The sequence below is a fragment of the Equus caballus genome, chromosome 7 (genome assembly GCF_041296265.1).
Source record: "Equus caballus isolate H_3958 breed thoroughbred chromosome 7, TB-T2T, whole genome shotgun sequence".
NCBI lineage: Eukaryota > Metazoa > Chordata > Mammalia > Perissodactyla > Equidae > Equus > Equus caballus.
This window is the reverse complement of record NC_091690.1, coordinates 33,371,682-33,393,728: the sequence shown is the minus strand read 5'-3', so window position 1 is coordinate 33,393,728 and position 22,047 is coordinate 33,371,682. Positions and strand designations below refer to the sequence as shown.

General features: G+C 35.1%; 1 protein-coding gene across 1 annotated transcript; it reads left to right on the top strand.

The window, feature by feature from the left end:
• Positions 1-20,857: 20,857 nt before the first annotated feature.
• OR8B12J (olfactory receptor family 8 subfamily B member 12J) lies at positions 20,858-21,790 on the top strand. The gene has a single exon (NM_001391199.1). The coding sequence runs from the start codon at positions 20,858-20,860 to the stop codon at positions 21,788-21,790; it is 933 nt and encodes a 310-aa protein (NP_001378128.1).
• The last annotated feature ends 257 nt before the right edge of the window (positions 21,791-22,047 follow it).

The following is a 22,047-nucleotide window of genomic DNA, read 5'->3' as shown; positions in this document are numbered from 1 at the left end:
ACCAGACAAAGTATATGAAACCAGTTCCAGCCATTTGACAACAGGCAGCACCAAACTGATTCCTGAGAGGAGGGTAACAAACAACATGATCCCAATGATAGTACCAGCTTACCTGCCTGTAGGAATTTTTCACTCCAGAAAGAATGAATGTTGTAAAACCTAGAACAACAACTAGTTAATAAAAAAAGAGATATAGCTAATAAGTCAATAGTGGAGATAAAATATAATCATCAAAAATACTCAATTAATCCAAAAGAAAGCAAGAAAATAAAAAGTGAAATAAAAGACAGTTGGAAGAAGTGGAAAACCTATAGCAAGAAGGTAGAATTAAACTCAACCATATTGATGATTGAAGTAAATGCCAATGGTTTAAATATTCCAATTAAAATGGAGAGATTGTCAGAGTGAATACATATATTACCCAATTAAATGCTTTTCCAAGATATCCAATTTAAATATAAAGACACAGGCGGCCAAAACTATAGGGATGGAAAAAGATAGACCATGCAACAACATCAAAAGAAACCTGGAGTGTTTGTCCAGGTTTCAGCATTTAGCAAAATAGACTTCAAAGGAAGGAATATTACTAGAGCTAAGGAGACACGTTTCATAATGATAAAGTAGTCAATTCATCAAGGTGATATAATACTCCTAAATGAGTTCATCTATTAATAGAGCTTCAAAAGACGTGGACCAAAACTGATAGAATCGGAAAGTGAAATAGACAAATCCACCACTTGTTGGAGATTGCAATACTCCTCTTTTATTAATTGATATGGCTAGTAGAAAAATTAGTAAGGACATAGAAAATATCTAAAAGTTGACATTTTTAGAACACTCTACCCAGAAGCAGCAGAATACACAATTGTTCAGGTTTAAATGAAACATTTTTCAAGATAAAATCTATTCTGGGCAATAAAACAAGCCACTACACCTTTAAAGAGTTGAAGTCATATGGAATATGCACCCTTAACACAACAGATACAAACTATAAATAATTTATGGAGAGATACCTGGAAAATCTTCAAATATTTAAAAATTAGAATACTTTTAAGTAACACGTGGGTCAAAGAAGAAGTCACAAATTAAGCTAGAAAATAGCATTTTGAACTGAATGAACATGAAAATACGTCAGTCAAAATTTCTAGAATACAGCTAAAGTAATAATAGGGAAACGTCATTAAATTATTATTTTAGAACCAAAGGAAATTCTAGAATCAGTAATCTAGGCTTCCACCTCAATACACTACAAAAAAGGTAGAATTATGGAAATAGTATTATAGATAATCATGGAAATCAATGAAATAAGAAACAGTAGGAAGAAATTTATGAAACTAAAACTGGTCTTTGAAAATATTAATAAAGTGAAAAATATCTCGTCAAAGAGATAGCGATGAAGATAGAGATAGAGAATCACATCATATAAAGAGCAGAAATGAGATGAGGATGGCATTGGACATCTCAATGACAATACTGGGACCTAGGATGGAGGGGATCCACACAGGAAAGGAGCAAAGGGAACTCCAGGCTGACTGCCATGCTTCCGATCTGGAGAGTGAGTTCAGAAAGGACAGAGGATGGAGGCCTTCAGGAGAAAATGAAATTGGTAGATTGTCCCAAATGTTTGGACATTTGGAAAATAATATAAAAGATTACATGACAGATACTACAGAGCATGTGGAAACATAAAGGAGAGATACTTAGTACTGGGTAATTATTACAATACAAACAAGGTGCAAATGAGGAAACAATGCAAAGCACAATATTTGGCTCTGCAGTGATGATTCACTGCAGAATTCACTATAATAGTGAAATCTGCATTATCATAGTTCTAATACTGTAGACAATGAGTACTGAGAATACAAAATTGTATTATGGCTATTTTGGGAGAATAGGGAGAGGAATTGGGGTGTGGGAGTATTAGATAAATCTGCATCCACATTAAATGGAAGTAATGCTTTCAACAAATGTTTATCAATACATATTATGAGTTAAGTCCTATTATAGGCCATGAATAATGTCTAAAATAATGAAATCCTCAAAGATAACTGTAAGCATGTAATGGAGAAACAAGAGGTAATAAATAATTAGCAATAAGGAAGGTTCTTTGGGAAAGCACTAGTGTCTTAAGTGCTGGGGAGACACCTTGACTTAAGAGCTTTTGTTTGGGAAGATTCTCTTCTTTGGGAAAAAGTAGACCATCAATCTGTTTTGTCCTCCACCACACCACGCTGTCTTGCTGTATTTTATCTTTTTGTGACATTTTATTTTTATATTTTAAGTAAACTTAATTTAACACCTTAAGACCAAGGAGAGATCTTATTACCGTATTTCCAGAAACATGTTTTTAAACTACCAAAGTAATATATTTGCATCTAGAAAAGTAAACATAGAGACAGGCAAAAATAAAATCATCATAGTCTAACTACCAAGAATCTAAAACTTCTATGTATATTCTACCAGACTTTTTCTATGCATATACACATTTACATATATGGCTAAATATATGTGTATCTTTTTTACTCAAAATGATCATACTACACATGTTGTTTTGTAACCTGCTTGCTTGTGTAGCATTAAAAGACATTGACTCACTTGTCCAGCAACAATATTACTTGTGTTTGTTGTGGTATTGAAGACAGGGAAATCTGCATTATCATAAACTTTAAACCTTAAATTATTCACAGTGAGATATTTAACTTCTTAGAACTAGTAACAGCTAGAATTTGAATTGCATTCCAATTTCTTATAAAAAGAAATGTTTCACCTAGATGGTGACAATAGATTTAAAAGATATTTCACATATCCTCTTCTTTCAGTTCTGAGTCTCCTAAAATAAGGAACAGAAAATCCACTACAAATATATCACTACCAGGAATCAGAGTTCCTTACAAACACAATTATTGTTCAGAGCAGAGTTTCTTCCTGCCTTTCATGTGAACACATTTTCTATTGTATAGAAAACTGTGGGCAAGAGAAACCTAAGTTTTACTCCTGTAATCTTCTAGCTAACTTATACAGGTCCACAGATTTCATGTTACCACTGGTTTTATCAGGTTATCAGAAGCTCAGAATTGCTGCTAATAACAACATTCAGAATTACATAGACAACTAGATTTCCTTATGAAGGAGGGAAAAAGCACTGTGCAAAAGGGAATATGTGATTGAAAATAGTATATATAGAGGTTTGCATTATAAATGGGAATTCATGGAAGATATTTTATCCTTATCTTACATAATTCCTTTAAAACTATAATTGAATATGTGTATTGAGGAAAACTGGAATACCGTTACCTGGAAATGTTAGATGGTACTTTGTTTTTAGCAATCAAGAAATACATATCAGAAAATAGAAAGTCATCAGATTTACATTTATTTCTAGTCAAAGGGGCCAACACAGTCATAAAGACGGGTCACTGAGATTGGGAGAATTAAGTATGTTCATGAATAGGCAGAGCTTCTCCTGGGATGTAGGCACTACAGAGTAGCTTCTTATTGAAGGAGTAATTAGTCTGGGTTTACACTTGCACTATGAATGATGTTTTGCTTCCCAGTTGTGTTAATTTTTCTTCTCTTGGGAGAGTTACCCTGTAGTCTGGGAAGCTTGGTGCCTGGTGCCAGCACTGGGACATTTTTAGCTTCATCATCGTTACCATGACCACTATGGTCATTACCATCAATATCATCATCACCTTCACCAGTATCATCACCTTTGCCCTCAGTCACCACCATCATGGTCAGTATTCATGATTAATTTTTTGTCTTTATGTACAGTGAACTCTATTTATAATATTTATTATAAAAATATTTATTTTACACATTTATGTTTTGAATAGTTCTCCAAAAATAAATTCACTGAATGTACTAAGGAAAGAAAACCTGTTTAACTTTGGTTAACTGTTTTTTTTAATTGAAACAGAATGAACTTTTATTTTATATTTTACAATTAACCTTGATTAATTTTATTTTCTACAGATTTATTGAGATATGCTTGACAAATAAAAATTGTATATATTTAGGTTGTACAAGGTGATTTTTTTAGGTGTACAATGTGATGATTTGAAATACGTATATGTTGTGAAATGATTACCGCAATCAAGCTAATCAACATATCCATCATCCCACAGAGTTACCATTTTCTTTTTTCTGGTGAGAACTTAAGATCTACTCTCTTAGTAACTTTCAAGTGTGCAATACCGTATTTCTAACTATATTCACCATGCTGTACATTAGATCCCCAGATCTTATTCATCTTATAATTGAAAGTTTGTACACTTTGACCAACATCTCCCCTTTCCTCCACCCTCTAGCCCCTGACAACCACTATTCTTAGATCTATACGTAAATAAATATTTAATGCTACAATGTCTATATAGTAATTTTGGTTATTTAAAGCTTGTTGTCCAGTAGATTCCTTAGGAAAAACTCGTGGCAACAAGATCCGCTGAGTTTTTATCACTTATTAACAGTATGTCTGCAGCTTTTATATCCAAAGTCAGATTGTCTGTATAAAAAATCATCGTTGGTTCATATTTAAATTTTTTAGTTTCTGAAAACTATTATTCCATTTTCTTCTTCTGTAAAGCAAAAGCATTGTTGTCAAAACATTTGATAACAATATAAGTTTTTCCCCTTATGAGTTAATTGGTCTTTTTGCCTGGGTGCCTAAAAGCTCTCTTCATTTTCGTTAAGGTCCAGTCATTTTATTAGAACATGGTTTGGTGTTTTTCATTCTGAGTTGATATTCTTTGGTATGCTGTGTTACTTTTCAATATATGCTTCAATCCTTTTTTTTTTTTTTGTAACCTCAGGAGAATTTTCTTGAACTCTAATTTTTAGTGTTCCCTTGCTTTCATTATCTTCTTGGGTCTTCTGTGTATATCAGATCATCTTTGTCTAGCTTCAGTTAGAAGTTTAGAAATTAGAAATTAGAAATTTCTCTTGAATACTCTTTCTTTTATTTTGATCTTAAATTGTCCTTTCTTTTCCACATAAGTTTCCCTTAAGATATTATCTATTGTGCTTATTTCCTCTTCTGTTACATCTAGTTTAGTCTTCATTCCGGATAATTTTTTCTTTAATTTCTAATTATTTCTTGAGTTCTGTTGCCTATTTATGAGTTTTTTGTAATTCTGATTTATATTATTCCTTCATATGTTGTAGTATTTTCTAAATTATCTCAGCGCATTTTGAAATACAAGGTTAGAGGATTAATGTGTTTTGTGGGCACGTCTTTTGGCCATGCTTTTTCTTTTTTCTTTGTAGGGCTGTTTTCTGTTCCATACTCTCTCCTCTCCCACTTCCCATTATTTTTCCAGGAAAATTTTTCTACCTCATATATATATGAAATATGTATATATATATTTTTCATATAATAACTTTATATGGGATTTGAAAACTTAGATTCTTTTGCTCCTTTTAAGGATCTCTATTGTCCTTGTGCTCCCCAGGCTGGATTTTATTCCCAGAAATTTCTTATCAGTGTAGGGCTTTGTTCTGGTGAAGAGTTCTGTGTGATTAAATTTGAGAATTATGAAGAACAGACTTATGCAGGCCCTAAGACCCTATGGTGGGAATCTGACACTTACTTGCTGGAGTGTGTTAAACCTCTCCCAGTTTCTGTTGCTATTCCCAGTCTGGCCTACTAAGCTTTCCTATAAGTAACTTTAAGTCATCTTGGGAATCTGAGCTTTGTCTGATCCCTTCTTGCTTTTCTCACTTTTTCTTGCACAATTGTTGATAACATGAAGATTTTATAATTTTTGGTGTTTTATTCCCAAGTGCTTGCACTTTGGGACTCATGCTGTTGGTCATCTATTTTTGTTATGGATATTGTCCATAGAATTTTTAGTTCACTGAATGTTTTTAAGAAGAATTTGTGGAGAGAAACAGTAGACAAATACAGCCAACAGTTTCCAAGAATTCCATAATGCACTCTTTTTGTATATATTTCAAAGAAAAATATACTCATTTCAAATATATGTTTATAAGGAATATAAATTTATTTATTATATCTATAAGAATATATATACACACATTAAAATATATTCAGAAAGTAAATTCCTAAAAGATACACTTTTGAATATTGTAAATATGTTAAAAATATTCTTTAAGTATGAGTAATAGTAATACCTAGTGCTTACTCTATCTCAGGCATATTTTCTCAGGCATATATTTCTTTTGGCTTTTATTGGTCTTTCTTTCTCTGTGTCTCCAACATTTAGCAGTCACTAAAAGCCAGTCAAAAGTAAACAGATAAGACTTCTGTGTGCAGCCATGACTGAGTAACCAATACTAGCCTTATCTTCCCGCTGTAAACTGGAAAACTGGAAAAATATGTGTAACTAAGCTTTAGACATCTGAGAACAAGCATCTGGGGACTGGGATTTAAGATGGAAGAGAAAAAAAACAGGTGAGTCTTATAATTGTCCAAGCTATAATTTTAGCTTGTGCTAAATTTTTAAAATAATTTTACCTGTGTGCAGACCCTGCCACCAGAGGGGCAACCGAAGCAGAGCAAAAAATTGTCACTGAGTTTGGAGTCAGAGATCAGGAAGGCTGAGTCACCTTGAATTTATGGGGAAGACGACTTGAGCTACGATGAAAAAAATGAATACAAGTCCAGAAATATGAATACCAGTCCCTTTGTGTTTCCATGAAACTAGGTAAGAAGAAAAATGTTAAAACCAACCAGATAATAAAGACAAATTTCACAAAGAGGACCAAAATAAGGATGGTCGTTGACTTCTTGTAATGAATAAACTGAAGAACAATGAGACTATGTATTTAAAACACTGAAAAAAAATTTGTCTGTTCAGGATTATATCCAGAGAAAACATTCTTCAAAATTAAAGTAAAGAAAGATTTTTTTTTTTTGGTCAGAAAAATAAGAGCTTAGAGAATTCATTGACAGCATGTCTGCCCTAAAAGAATTGTTGAAGTCAGTTCTTCCAACTAAAGGAAAATGATGTCAGGTGGAGACTTGTATGTAGACAAAAGAATGTAAATATAAAAGATATTTGTTTTCTACTTAAATTTGTTTAAAATGATAACAGTTTATAGCCAAAATAATTATGGTGTAAGGTGGAGTTTTTAATATATCTAGAAATAAAAATATTACAATAATAACACAAAGAACATGGAAAGGAAATGGATTAGACTTTTGTTAGCTTCTTAAATATTGCAGGAAGCTGTATAGTATTATTTAAAAGGAGATAAATTACAGATGCATATATTAAACATTAGAGAAATCTTTAAAAAATAAAGACGTATATTTAATGAGAGGAAATTAAAAAATATTAAAAATCAGAATATATTAAAATATATAAATATTCATGTAAATATAAAAAATAAAAAAGGACACGTAGAAAACAAATAGAATGATGGTGCATTTAAACCTAACTATATCCATAAGTACTTTGATACACTCCAATTAAACACTCCAATTAAAAGACAAAAACAAAGTAAAACACACTATTTGTTGTTTACAAGAATCACACTTAGACGATAAAGAGATGGATGGCTTAAAATTAAAATGATGAAAAAGAAGGTGATATCAGCATCATAGCAGCATGAGTTGTTCCTTTTTTCTCTCCATTTTAACAACTAATTGGACATGCATAATGGAATGAAAGTGTCTCTGAACATTACACAGGACGCCTTGGAGGTTTCTATTCACCTGTGCATTTGAAAGTGAATGGCAAGGACTTTGGTCAGGGCTGCAGACCCAAGGGAGTTAGCAATCCTACCCCACCTCCACTAGCCCAAGCAGGAAAAAGGGAACCTGGAGAGTGCAAAACTGGGTGGATACCCAGAGGCAATAAATAATGGAGATTCCTGCCCAAGGGGGAATCTGGCATCCATTGGAACAGGATAGAGATGAGTTTGGAAGCAGAGGAGAGGGAGGAACTCATTAAAGTGGTCCCACTCCCCAGGGCAACATTACAAGGGGCTGAGATTTTGGCGGCAGCAGACACATACTTTCTGGCATGGGAGTGGAAAGCAAAAGTAGTGAGTGACTTCCTGGCTGCCCTCGTTGCTCTAGTTGCAGCTAAGAACATCAAAGGGGAGGGACCGGCCTGGTGGCACAGAGGTTAAGTTTGCACATTCTGCTTCAGCGGCCCTCTGTTCACCGGTTTGGATCCTGGATGCGGACATGGCACCACCTGGCAAGCCATGCTGTCGTAGACATAAAGTAGACGAAGATGAGTAGTAAAGTAGAGACATATAAAGTAGAGGAAGATGGGCACAGATGTTAGCTCAGGGCCAGTCTTCCTTGGCAAAAAAGAGGAGGATTGGAGGCAGATATTAGCTCAGGGCTAATCTTCCTCAAAAGAAAAAAAAAAGAACGAATATCAAAGGGGATTAAAAGAATGTGATTCCTCCCACCTGCTTTGGGATTTCAGCAGCAGGTCCACTCACAGACCTCTGGGACTGTCCCACTGGAGGATCCCTCCACCAGCCCATGGACACCCCCAAAGCTCCAGATGCTAAGCCCACACATCCCTCTACCCTGCTGCTAGCTCCTTATGCACCACTCCTGAGTGCATTCACTAAAATCAGCTCCTATAGGAGAAACTACAAACTTGAGATTTTGTGCCACCTTCTGGAAAAGAAAAGAAAAGTTTCAAATAAGCAGCCTGTTGAATTGTAAGAACAAAAGCAGACATAAAACTTTAGTTAAGGAAGGTAACTGCTATCTCAAATGTGAAAGCAAAAGTACATACCCTCAAACTCGATGAAAAATCAAGGAAATATGGTATCACAAAAAGAAAATGATAAATCTCTAGCAACCAAACTCAAAGGCATGGAACTTTGCAATGTAACCGATAATTAAAAGAACTGTAGAAGAAATTCAACAAGCTGCAAGAAAACTCAGAAAGGTAATTCAATAAGCTCAGGAATAAAATTAATAAAAGTAATAAGTTCTTCACCAGAGATTGAAATTATAAAATGAACCAAACAGAGATTTTGGAGAGAAGAATTCAGTGAATGAAACAAAGAGCCAATAGAGAACATTGCTAACAGGAAAGACTAGATGGAAGCGAGTATAAGTGACTTCAAGGGTAGGAATATAGAAATAACTTGGTTAGAAGAGGAGAGAGAACTAAAACCTTAAAAAAGTGAGAAAGCCCTATGAGAGCTATCAGATTTGATCAGAAAGGCAAATCAGAAAGGCAAATACTTCGTTTTATGGTGGTTTGCCATGTTGAGATTTACAGATATTGTGTTTCTTACAAGACCCTACACCAGCAAAAAGATAATGATTCACTGAAGGCTCAGATGATGGTATTTTTTAGAAATAAATTATTTTTTAATTAAGGTATGTACTTTTTCTTTTGTTTCAGAAATAATAGATTACAGTATAGTGTAAACATAGTTTTTACATGCATTGCAAAACCAAAAAATTCATGTGACTCATGATATTAACATTATTGTGGGAGTCTGAAACTGAACTTGTAATATCTGAAGGTATGCCTGTATAAGAATAGTGTACCAGAAGGAGAAGAGAGGGAGAAGGGAATAGAGAGTTTATTTAAAGAAATAATAGCTGAGAACTTCTCAAACCAGGGGTAGGACTTGGACATACAAGTCCAAGAAGCTAATAAAATTGCAAAGCTTCTCCAAGACATATTACAATGAAACTGTCAAAAATCAATGATAAAGAAAGAATCTTAAAGGCAGTCAGGGAATAAAGGAAAGTAAGCTACAAAGAAACCCTCATTAAGCTATCAGCAGATTTCTCAGCAAAAAGTCTACAAGCCAGGAGAGAGTAAAATGACATATTCTAAGTGCTGAAAGATACAAAATTGCCAGCCAAGAATAATATATCCGGCAAAATTATTCTTCATATATGAAGGAGAAATGAAGGCTTTCCCAGACAAAAAAATAAAAAAGCCCTGAAGGAGTTCACCACCCCTAGATCTGCCTCATAAGAAATGCTAACAAGAGTTCTTTAACCTGAAATGAAAAGATGCTAATCAGTGACATGAAAACATATGAAAGTACACAACACTTTGGTAAAGGTGAAAGACAAATGGTCAGAATTAGAAAACTGTAACTCTATATTAGAATGGTGTGTTAACCACTTAACTATAGTACAAGGTTAAAGGAAAAGAGTATTAAAAATAACTACAGCAGTCTTCCCTTATCTGCAGTCTTACTTTCTGTGATTTCAGTTACTAGTGGTCAATCAATATCTGGAAGCAGATGATCCTCCTTCTGACATGTCCTCAGAACATCGATAGTAGCCTAATGCTATGTCACAGTGCCCTATCATTCACCTCTCTTCATCTCATCATGTAGGCATTTTATTATCTCTCATTATCACAAGAAAAAGGGTGAGTAAGGTACAATAAAATATTTTGAAAGAGAGAGAGACCACATTCACATAACTTTCATTACAGTATATTGTTATAATTATTCTATTTTATTATGAGTTATTGTTAATCTCTTACTGTGCCTAGTTTCTAAATTAAGCTTTATCATAGGTATATATGTATAAGAAACAACATTGTGTATATATAGAGTTTGGTTTCAGGCATCCACTGGGAGTCTTGAAACATATCTCACATGGATAAGGGGGGTACTACTGTACAGCTAGTATAATTTGTTAAATAATGCACAGCATAAAAAGAGGTAAGTTGTCACATGAAAATGTAAGAGAGAAGGAGTAAAAAGGTGGCGCCTTTACAGGCAAATGAAGATAAGTTGCTCTCAGCATAAAATGGACTGTTTTATCTACGAGATCTTTTTTTTTAAAGATTGGTACCTGAGCTAATAACTGTTGCCAATCTTCTTTTTTTTTTTTTCCTGTTTTTTCTCCCCAAATCCCCCAAGTACATAGTTGTATATTTTAGTTGTGGGTCCTTCTAGTTGTGGTATGTGGGACGCCACCTCAATGTGGCCTAATGAGCAATGCCTTGACTGCGCCCAGGATCCGAAGCCGTGAAACCCTGGGCTGCTGAAGTGGAGTGTGCGAACTTAACCAGTTGGCCATGGGGCCGGTGCCTCTATGAGATGTTTTACGTAAGCCTCATGGTAACCACAAATTAAAACTTTAGAGTAGATTCATGACCCATAAAAAAGTGGGAGACTGAACACACCATCATGGAAAACCATCAGCTTATAAAGGTGATCAGAAAAAGAGGGAAAAAGAAACAATGGAGACACATAACAACCAGAAGGCAAACAATGAGATGGCAGTAGTAAGTCCTTACATATCAATAGTCACTCTAAATGTAAATAGATTGAGTTCACCAATCAAAAGTTATAGAGTGACTGAATGGGTAAAAAACAAAATCCAGTTATATGCTGCCTACAGGAGACTCATTTTGGCTTTAAAGACACACATAGGCTCAAAGCAAAGGGATGGAAGAAGATACTCCATGCAAATGGAAACCAAAAGAAAGTGAGGATAGCCATACTTATATCAGACAAAATAGACTTCAACTAAAAATGGTAACAAAGGATAAAGAAGGTCACTATATAATGATAAAGAGGTCAGTACATCAAGAAGATATACCACAAATATATATGTACCCAACATCAGAGCACCTAAATATATTAAGCAAATACTAACAGATCTGAAAGGAGGAATAGACAACAATAAAATAATAGCAGGGGACTTCAATACTTCACTGTGAGCAATTGATAGATTATCTAGAAAGAAAATTAACAAGGAAACATTGGAATTGAACTGTACTTTAGACCTAGTGGACTTAACACACATATATAGAACATTCTAACCAACAGCAACAGAATACACATTTTTATCAAGGGCACAAAGCACATTTTCCAGGATACATCATATGATAGCATGCAAAACAAATCTTAGCAAAATTAAGAAAACTGAAATCATATCAACTATTTGACCAATGGTATGAAACTAAAAGTCAATAACAAGAGGAAATCTGGAAAATCTAAAAATATGTAGAAACTAAAAGTATACTTCTGAACAACCAATGGGTCAAAGAAGAAATGAAAAGAGAAATAAAATTGAAATTGAAAAAATGAAACTGGAAATACAACATATCAAATCCTGTGGGATGCTGCAAAAACAGTTCTGAGAGGAAAGTTTATAGTGATAAATGCATATATTAAGATATTATAAAGATCTCAAATAAACAGCCTCACTTTAAGTTTCAAGGAACTATAAAAAGAAGAACAAATTAAACCCAAAGTTAGTAGAAAGAAGGAAATAATAAAAATCAGAGTGGAAATAAATAAAAGAGACCAGAAAAACCATAGGATAAACAGAACTGAGAGCTGTTCTTTGAAAAGCTAAACAAAACTGACAAACGTTTAGGTAGACTAAGAACAAAAGAGAGAAGACTCAAATAAATAAAATTAGGAATAAAAGAGGAGACGTTACAGCTGATACTACAGAAATACATAGAATCATAAGAGACTATTATGAACAATTATATGCCAACAAATTAGATAATCTAGAAGAATGGACACATTTCTAGAAACTTACAACCTACAAAGACTGAAGGAGGAAGAAATAGAAAATATGAACAGACCAATAATGAGTAGAGGTTGAATCATTAATTGAAAACCTCCCAACACATAAAATTCCAGGTCCATGGCTTCACTGGCAAATTCTACCAAACATTTAAAGAAGAATGAAAGCCAAACCTTCTCAAACTCTTCCAAAAAATTGAAGAGGAGGGAACACTCCCAAACTCATTCTATGAGGCCAGCATTACCCTGATTTCAAAGCCAGATAAGGACTCTACAAGAAGAGAAAACTATAGATAAATACCCCTAATGAAGATAAATGTAAAAGTTTTCAAGAAAATGTTAGCAAACTGACTTCAAGAACACATTAAAAGGATTATACACCATGACCAACTGAGATTTATCTGAGGCATGCAAGGATGGTTCAACATATGCAAATCAATAAATGAAATACATTTACACTAATAGAATGAAAGATAAAAATCACATCATCATCACAACAGATGCAGAAAAGCATTTAACAAAATACAGTATCCTGCATGACAAAAACCCTCAGCAAGTTGGGTATACAAGGAAGAAACCTCAATATAATGAAGGCGATATACGACAAACACACAGTTAACATTATATGCAATGGAGAAAAATTGAAAGCTTTCTCTGTAATTTCTGGAAGAAGACAAGGATGCCTACTCTCACCACTCTTATTCAGTATAATACTTAAGTCCTAGCTAGAACAATTAGACAGGACAAAAAAATGAAAGTCATCAAAATTGGAAAGGAAGAAGTAAAAATGTTGCTATTTGCAGATGATATGGATTTGTATATAGAAAATCTCAAAGACTCAACCAAAAAACTGTTGGAACTAATCAACAATCTCAGTAAAGTTGCAGGATATAGAATAAACATATAGAAATCAGTTGCATTTCTATACAGTAATAATGAAACATCTGAAAAAGAAATAAAGAAACCTTTCCCATTTCTCATAGCATCAAAAACAATAAACTATCTAGGAATAAATTTAACCAAGGAAGTGAAAGATCTGTACAATAAAAACTACAAGACTTTGTTGAAAGAAATCAGAGAAGACACAAATGGAACGACATCTGACGCTCATGGACCAGAAAAATTAATATTGTTAAAATGTTCATACTACCCAAAACCATCTATAGATTCAGTGGAATCCCTCGCAAAATCCTAAAGAAAAAAATGACCCTAAAATTTGTGTAGAAATGTAAAAGACCTTGAATAGCCAAAGCAATCCTGAGAAAGAAGAACAAATCTGGAGGTATCGCTCTTCCTGATTCAAACTATATTACAAAGCCATGGTAATAAAAATAGTATGGTACTAGCATAAAACTAAACATGCAGATCAACAGAACAGAATAAAGAGTCCAGAATTAAACCACAGCGTATATGGTCAACTAATATTTAACAAGGCAGCCGAGAATGCCCAATGGAAAAGGATAGTCTCTCCAACAAACGGTGTTGGGAAAACTGGATAAACACATGCAGAACAATGAAATTGCACCCCTATCTTATGCCACTAACAAAAATTAATTTAAAATGGATCAAATACTTAAACATAAGACCTGATACTGTAAAACTTCTAGAAGAAAACATAGGGAAGAAATTTCTTAACTTTGGTCTTGTAATGATTTTTCAGCTATGACACCAGAAGCACAAACAACAAAATAAAAAATTAACAAATAAGACTAAATCAAACTAAAAGATTCTGCACAGCAAAAGAAACAATAAATAAAATAAAAAGACAACCTACAGAATGGGAGAAAAATATTTGCAAATCATATTTCTGGTAAGGGATTAATATCCAAAACATATAAAGAACTCATGCAACTCAATAACAACACCACCAAAATAATATGATTAAAAATGGGCAAAAGGACTAAATAGACATGTTTTTAACAAAGACGTCCAAATGACCAAACAGGTACATCAACATTACTAATCATAAGAAAAATGAAAATCAAAACCACAATGAGATATCACCTCACACCTGTTAGCATAGCTATCACCAGGAAGACAAAAGATAACAAGTGTTGGTGAGGATGTGGAGAAAAGGAAACGCTTGTACACTGTTGGGGGGAATGAAGTTGGTTCAGCTACTATGGAAAACAATATGGAAGTTCTTTAAAAATATAAAAATAGATCTACCTTATGATTCACAGAAATTATGCTGAGCAAAATAGACCAGATCAAAGACCACAAACTGTATGATTCACTTTATGAAGTTGTAGAAGAGGTAAAGCTAATTTAAGGTGAAAAAAACCTGACTAGTTTTCCACGGGGAGGAAATTACTCAGATGGAACAAAGAAAACTTTCTGGAGTGATAGAAAACTTATTTATTAAGATAATATTGTGAGTTACAGAGGTGCATCTTTTTGTTAAAAGTTGGATAGCTACGATTTATGTGTTTCAAGTTACATAAATTTTACCTAAGAAAGAACTGTAATTATTATCATCATTGATCGAGAGTAAAAAGTTAGTGAGGTATATATGATATAAGATTGTCAGAATGTTGATATTGTTGAAACTGGGATGGGTACAAAAGAATTTACTATACACTTCTGTTTACATTTCATCGTTTGAAATGCCCCAATATAAAAAAGTTAAACAAAATTAACTCAAAACGGACCATCAACCTAAACATTAAGGTGAAAACAATAAAAGTATAGAAGAAGACATAGAAGAAAAAACATTTTCCCAACATTGGGCTAGGCAAAGAATTTTAGACAGAACAAAAAAAGCACTAACCATAGTATAAATTGAATTTCATAAGAATTTAAAACTCTATTCCTTGAGATACACTGCTGAGAAAATGAAAAGTAAGCCACTGACTAGGAGAAAATATTTTAAATATATATTACAAAAGACTTATACCCAGAACATATAAAGAACTTTTATAACCCAATAACAAGAAAACACAAAAGCCAAGTAAGAAATAGATAAATAGTCAAATACAAGGATATATAAATGTCCAATAAGACATGAAAAGAGGATCAATGTCATTAATAATCAGAGAAATGTAAATAAAATCACAATGAGATACCATTACATGCCAAAGAAAATGAAAATTAGAAATACTGATAATACTATGTATTAGTGAGCATCTGGAACTCTCATTTATTGCTGGTGGGAGTGTCAAATGGCACAATCATTTTAGAAAACTTACACAGGTTTTTTAAAAAATTAAAAATACGTGTTCTATATGATGATCTTAGGTATTTACCTGAGTGAAACGAAAGCATATCCCTGTAAAAAAAATTTATGCATGAACATTCATAGCAGCTTTATTTATATTAGTCCCAAATTGGAAACAATATAAATTTCCCTCAACTAGTGAATGAGTAAACAAATTGTAGCACGTTCATATCATTGAATACTCCTCAGCAATAAAAGGGAATGAATTACTGATGAATGCAACAACGTGAATGAATCTCAAAACTATGCTGAGTGAAAGGAAGGTAACACAAAACAGTACATACTGTATGATTACATTGTCATAAATTTTAAAAGGCAAAAATAATATATAGTGATTGAAACCAGGCAGTGGTTTTCCAGGACCAGGAGTGCTGGTCACTAATTATACTAGGGAACTTTTTAGGAAAATTAAAATGTCATGTCTTTATTGAGTGATGGTTGCATGGGAATATACATGTGTTAAAAATTACTGAACTGTATAAACCCATATATTGGGTTCATTTTATTGTATGTCAATTATACCTCAATAAAGTAGATTTAAATATTCAAGTACAACACATGAATGGCTAAGGCCAAAAGACAGAAAATTAAATTCCTGAAGCCCAACATAATTTGTAATAAAAGAGATATGAATTAAAGTAATGTGATGGCATTTTTAGCGTCAAATTGGCTCAATTTGTTAGAAACTTAGGAAAGACATAAGGAAAAAGGTGTGCTTATACATTGCTGATAGGAGTATAATTGAAAAAAGCCTTTCATGAGAACATTTCAGCAATATTCTTAACAGAGAGTATCTCTTTAGACTTAATTTAACTTTTAGGAATTTCTTCTCGGAAAACAAAGAGATTGTCTACAATTTCTAAAGACTCTCTGGAAAGGAACACCACACACTCTCTCAGTGATGTGTTCCAATATTTTACAAAGCTTTCTCTCAGGAACTTTATTCTGATGACTAGCTTAAACCAAGAGGCAATGTGGCATCCCGGAAGAACCCTAGGCTTAGGAGTCTAATGATCTGGCTCTGGTCAAAGAGTCTTGGACAAGCCACTACCTTGTGGAAGTTCATCTTCTATGAAAGAAATAGATGAAACCAGACGTTAAATTCAATGAATATTTTTCAGTCCTATTTTACTTAACAATGTGAGAGCTAACTTCTTCCTGAAATACTTATTTTCCTTTCTGTAATAAAAAAAAATCCATTTTTTTCTTTCCTGTATAGGGAAAAACCCAGTTCTTCCCTACTGTGTGTTTCTCTCCTGTGAGTCTCCTCTACTATTCACACAGCACGCTTCACTTCTGACACTTTTGGTCGCCAAATATGTGGGGGCTTTTCCCCACAGCAAGCAAGTCTCTCTGACATCAGCTGGATGTCCTACAATTTAACTCATTTCTTACACTGTCTATCTGGATATAGTGTCAGATCCCACAGGTTAAGGGCTGGATCCCACAAGACTGCCTCCCCCCACCACACACACACACACACTTCAAGCGCCAGTCGCAAGCCCAGGTTACCTCCTGTGCTTCTGATCCATTGGTTATAGATCAGAGGTTCCAAAGAATTCCTCCTTCGGTTCAATTAATTTGCTAGTGTGGCTCACAGAACTCGTGGAAATACTAAACGTTTACCAGTTTATTAAAAGATATGATAAAAAGGATACAGATGAACATCCAGATGGAAGAGTTGTGTAGAGCAAGGTATGTGGGAAGGGGCATAGAGCTTCTGTGCTCTCTCCAGGTGCCACTCTCCCGGCACCTCCATGTGTTCACTAACCTATAAGCTGTCCAAACCACATACTTGTGGAATTTTATGGAGGCTTGATCACATAGGCGTGACTGATCATTAACTCCATTTTCAGCCCTTTTCCCTTCTGATGAGAATGGGGGGGCGGGGCTGAAAATTCCAAGCTTCTAATCATGTCTTGGTCTTCCTGATGACTAGCCCTCATCCAGGAGACTATCCAAGTCACCTCATTAGAACAAAAGACACTCCTGTTACACAGGAAGTTACAAGGGTTTCAGAGCACTGTATCAGGAACCAGGATCCAAGACCAAATATTAAAACAAAGGATACTGCTAGTGCTCTTATCACTTAGGAGAGGTTGAGAGGACATCTACTTTTGGGGAAAGGAAAATGTATTCATCTATGTCCTCAGTGAGTTCAAGGATGACCACGGGACAGCCTCTTGGAAATATCCAGAAAAAGGTTGGTTACATAGGAAAAAAGCTTAATAGGAAATTGAGAACTAAAGACACAAATTTGAGAGCCATTATATGGAGGGACTGTTGAAGCCATAAAACAAATGAGCTAATCCGGAAGTTAATGAAGCAGAAACAGTGCGGAAGATTAAGAACTGAACCCCAGGAAATGTGAAATATGAAGGGACAGAAATAGGAAAAAGCGCCTACAGGGGCGATGCCTCTATTAGACTGTAAGTTTCTTTCTTGCATGAACCATGTTTTTTATATCCATGAACCTCACATATTACATCCTCAAATACATTTATTAAAATCAACTTAACATTAATTATTATACATATTACTCCTGAAAGATGAATTTAATTCTATCTGCTTTCTTAGGAGCTAATCAAAGGTATTTCACATGAAGTCCTCTCAGTTGCCATCTCTTTTCTCTGGCTAAATTTGTGCTTCTTGTTGAAGCTGGGAATCCTATGATATGTAGGGATTGGTTTGGGACCATACTTGTGCATCTTTGATGATCTACCAGAAGTCTGAGAGCTAATGGACATGCATGAGACATATATGCAAAGACATTTTATTAGTATTTAAATATTCACATGCTTCATAATGTTACATTTATATAGTTGAAGTCAGAAATAAGTAGAAGTAGGAGGCCATTTTTCAGAGATTCCAGTTTTGGAAAGGCAATAGTACTGCACAAATGGAAAAAGACAAAATAGCTTTTTTTGTTCTCTACTCTGTACGGGAGCAAGTCATCAGGTAACATGGCTTTAGAGGAGCCCTGCTGAAGATGCATTTGGAAATGAGGTTGTCATGGCAACTGTCTCCGAAGTAACAAAATCCCCCTTGAGCTCTCAGAGAACTCCCAAAATCTTCTTTGCACTTGGATATCAAGGAGAGCTTATTTTAATGAATTGTTTTTCTCTATTTATAATTATTGTGCAGTGGGATTGAGAACAAAGATTGGGATTCATTCGTTACTCTGGGACATGAAAAACTCTAAGTGTAAATCAAAAGATGAGGCACTGTTATTGCTGAGTCTTAGCTGAGGGTGAGCAGGTCCTCATGGATGTATGTGCACATACTCATAAGCATACACAGGCCTGTCTGCAGTAGTTTTAGTTGGACTTGTCTGGAAGAAGATGGACTTATGCCTTCGTGTTTTGATTTTATAACTTTTGTAAGAGGATTTCTGCCATTAACCCAGGACCAAAAACCTATCTAATCCACTGGCACATGAAATTTCCCCAAATCAAGATTTGTTTCCTGGCTAGGAAATCTGTCATCCTTAATATATAAAAGCCCCTGGTAAAGGGTGTAGAATGCAAGTTGCCACACAAAACTTCATTAGTCCCTATATAAATAAATTGCCTTCCAGATAACTATTTTGAAAATGTGTGCAGTTTGCAATAGCCAGGACTTGAGTCTAGAGATAAAATTGTATGTTGTCAGTAATGCACATTAAATATGTTCTGCTTGCTTAAGAAGCCCAGCAAGATCCCTGGCCCCATGAAGTTTGGAGTTGGACAGACCACAGTTTGACTCAAGATACTGGAACCTACAAGATGTATGTGCTTCTCATTGTTAAAGTGGAGATTAACAGGTCTAACCTATAAGGTTTTGTGAGGAATAAACAAGGTAAAATTATCTGTGCATTGCTTTAGATACTTGCTGTCAGTAGGAGGGTGCTGGATAAGAAACAGTGTTTGGCGCACAGTAAATGCTCAACACAGGGTAGTCAGTATTATTTTTCCCGCAGTACTTTGCTCTTAACTGTGCTTAAAAAGATGTAGTGAATAAAAGAATAAGTCATTAAAAGCCACGTCAAGTAGTATCAAGGGTGTAAACAAACATTTCTTCTTCCTTAGGAAAGGTGGTCTCTGGAGCAGTGATCCTGAGGGAGTATTTCTAAGTAGGTCACTGAGATCTTTAATTCTGAATAAAACTCTTTAGTCTCTGGTTATCCATGGGCCTTACGAAAGGATGATGTCTCATTCCCAGAAGCTGGACAGGAGGCTCATGACAAAGCCACAATCAGAGATCATGTTCTTCAGCTCAGCAAGGGAATCAAGATAAACTAGAGGTTTTGATCCTTAAACTAGAGAAGCAGAAGCAGAGGGGTATGAGCTGCAAGTTGTCACTTTCTTTTCACCAGTGCCACTTGAATCTCCATGAAAGAGATGGATGAGAGCCAGCAGAGTACAGCATTGTGATTCCAAGCAGAAGGGTGAGTGCCTGCCTGACTTGGTCTGTCCTGTAGCAGATGATTAAAAGCTCTATCCCTGGGAGCCAGACCACCACAGTTCACCTTCTGCTGCAACTTAGTAGCATTGGGACTTGTGCAAATCACTTAGCCCAGTGTCCTCAACTGTCAAATGGAGATAATCATAATGCCCCTCAGCATTTAGAACAGTGCCTATCATATAGCTAGTGCTCAGTAAATATTTATTTTCTTTTTTCTTAGATTTAATCAATAACTTTACATGATCATCCCAATATTATTATTACATAATAATTCCACAGCCGTTTCAGCTAAAGACTTTGGGCAACATGACCTCACTTTCCTGCCCTGTCTAGTATTGATCCAGTGGTGGAAAGTCTAGGCAGGGTCAAATGGCTCCCATTTCTCAAGAATCATGCTAGAGAAGAGCCCCACATCTAACAAACTTGATCAAGTGCTGTAGAAGGAAAGAAGTACACAGAAGATGGTAACAGTAAAAGTCGAAAGGTCATCCCAGCTGGGCTTTGTGGACTCCATTCTCAGTTGTACCAGCCCTTACTCTGGAGGTAAAATTCACCCACAGATAGTTACTAAGATGATTCAAAGCATTTGGGGACCATGAAAACAGAGACATATAGGAAATGCCATCTTGAACTTCAAAAATCTCTATTAAAATACCATTCTCAAAAATGTTGCCCCCGCCTTTTCTCTGAGCAATTCTTTTCTTTTTCCCTCAGAGATCCTCCTAGAGGAGAATGGCTGCAGACAACACCTCTGTGATAGAGTTTATCCTCACAGGCTTAACAAACCATCCAGAACTCCAGATACCCCTCTTCTTCCTGTTTCTAGGTTTCTACACGGTCACCATAATGGGGAACCTGGGCTTGATAACCCTGATTGGGCTGAATTCTCACCTTCATATTCCCATGTACTTTTTCCTCTTCAACTTGTCCTTCATAGATTTTAGTTTCTCTACTGCCATCATCCCCAAAATGCTAATGAGTTTTGTCTCAAAGAAGAACATCATTTCCTATGCAGGGTGTATGACTCAGCTCTTTTTCTTTTGTTTTTTTGTCTTTTCTGAATCCTTCATCTTGTCAGCGATGGCATATGACCGCTATGTTGCCATCTGTAAACCATTGTTGTACACAGTTACCATGTCTCCTCAAGTGTGTTTACTCCTCTCGTTAGGTGTCTATGGGATGGGAGTTTTCGGGGCTATGGCCCATACAGGAAATATAGTGTTTCTGACCTTTTGTGCTGGCAACATTGTCAATCACTATATGTGTGACATCCTTCCCCTCCTTGAGCTCTCCTGCAGTAGCTCTTACATAAACGTACTAGTAGTCTTTATTGTTGTGACTATTGGCATTGGGATGCCCATCGTTGCCATTTTTATCTCTTACGGTTTCATCCTTGCCAGCATTTTCCACATCAGGTCCACTGAAGGCAGGTCCAAAGCCTTTAATACTTGCAGTTCCCACATAATTGCAGTTTCTCTTTTCTTTGGGTCGGGAGCTTTTATGCACCTCAAACCACCTTCCGTTTTACCCCTTGAGCAGGGGAAAGTGTCTTCCTTGTTCTATACCATTGTTGTGCCTATGTTCAACCCATTAATCTATAGCCTGAGGAATAAGGACGTCAAATTTGCTCTGAAGAAAACCTTGCGCAGAATAACTTTCTCTTGAAAAACTATTAGAAAATGAGAAAAGGAATTCAAGGATTTTTTTATTGGAGTGTATTATTATTGTTATTATTTTCTTCAATGAGGAACCGAAGCTTCAGTGCTGTTTTTCCTGTCCTATATGTACAGGAATTTTAACTGTCTTTCCCAAATGAATTTATTCTCCCTCACCTTCATCCCCCAACTCTTCCTTCTTTATTTTATCAAAAGAGTTGCTACAATTTTAGAGTATTCAATATTGAATGGGGCTTAGGAATTGTT

Coding starts and splice junctions, on each gene's coding strand:
- OR8B12J (NM_001391199.1), top strand. CDS start 20,858: ATGGCTGCAGACAACACCTCTGTGATAGAGTTTATCCTCACAGGCTTA.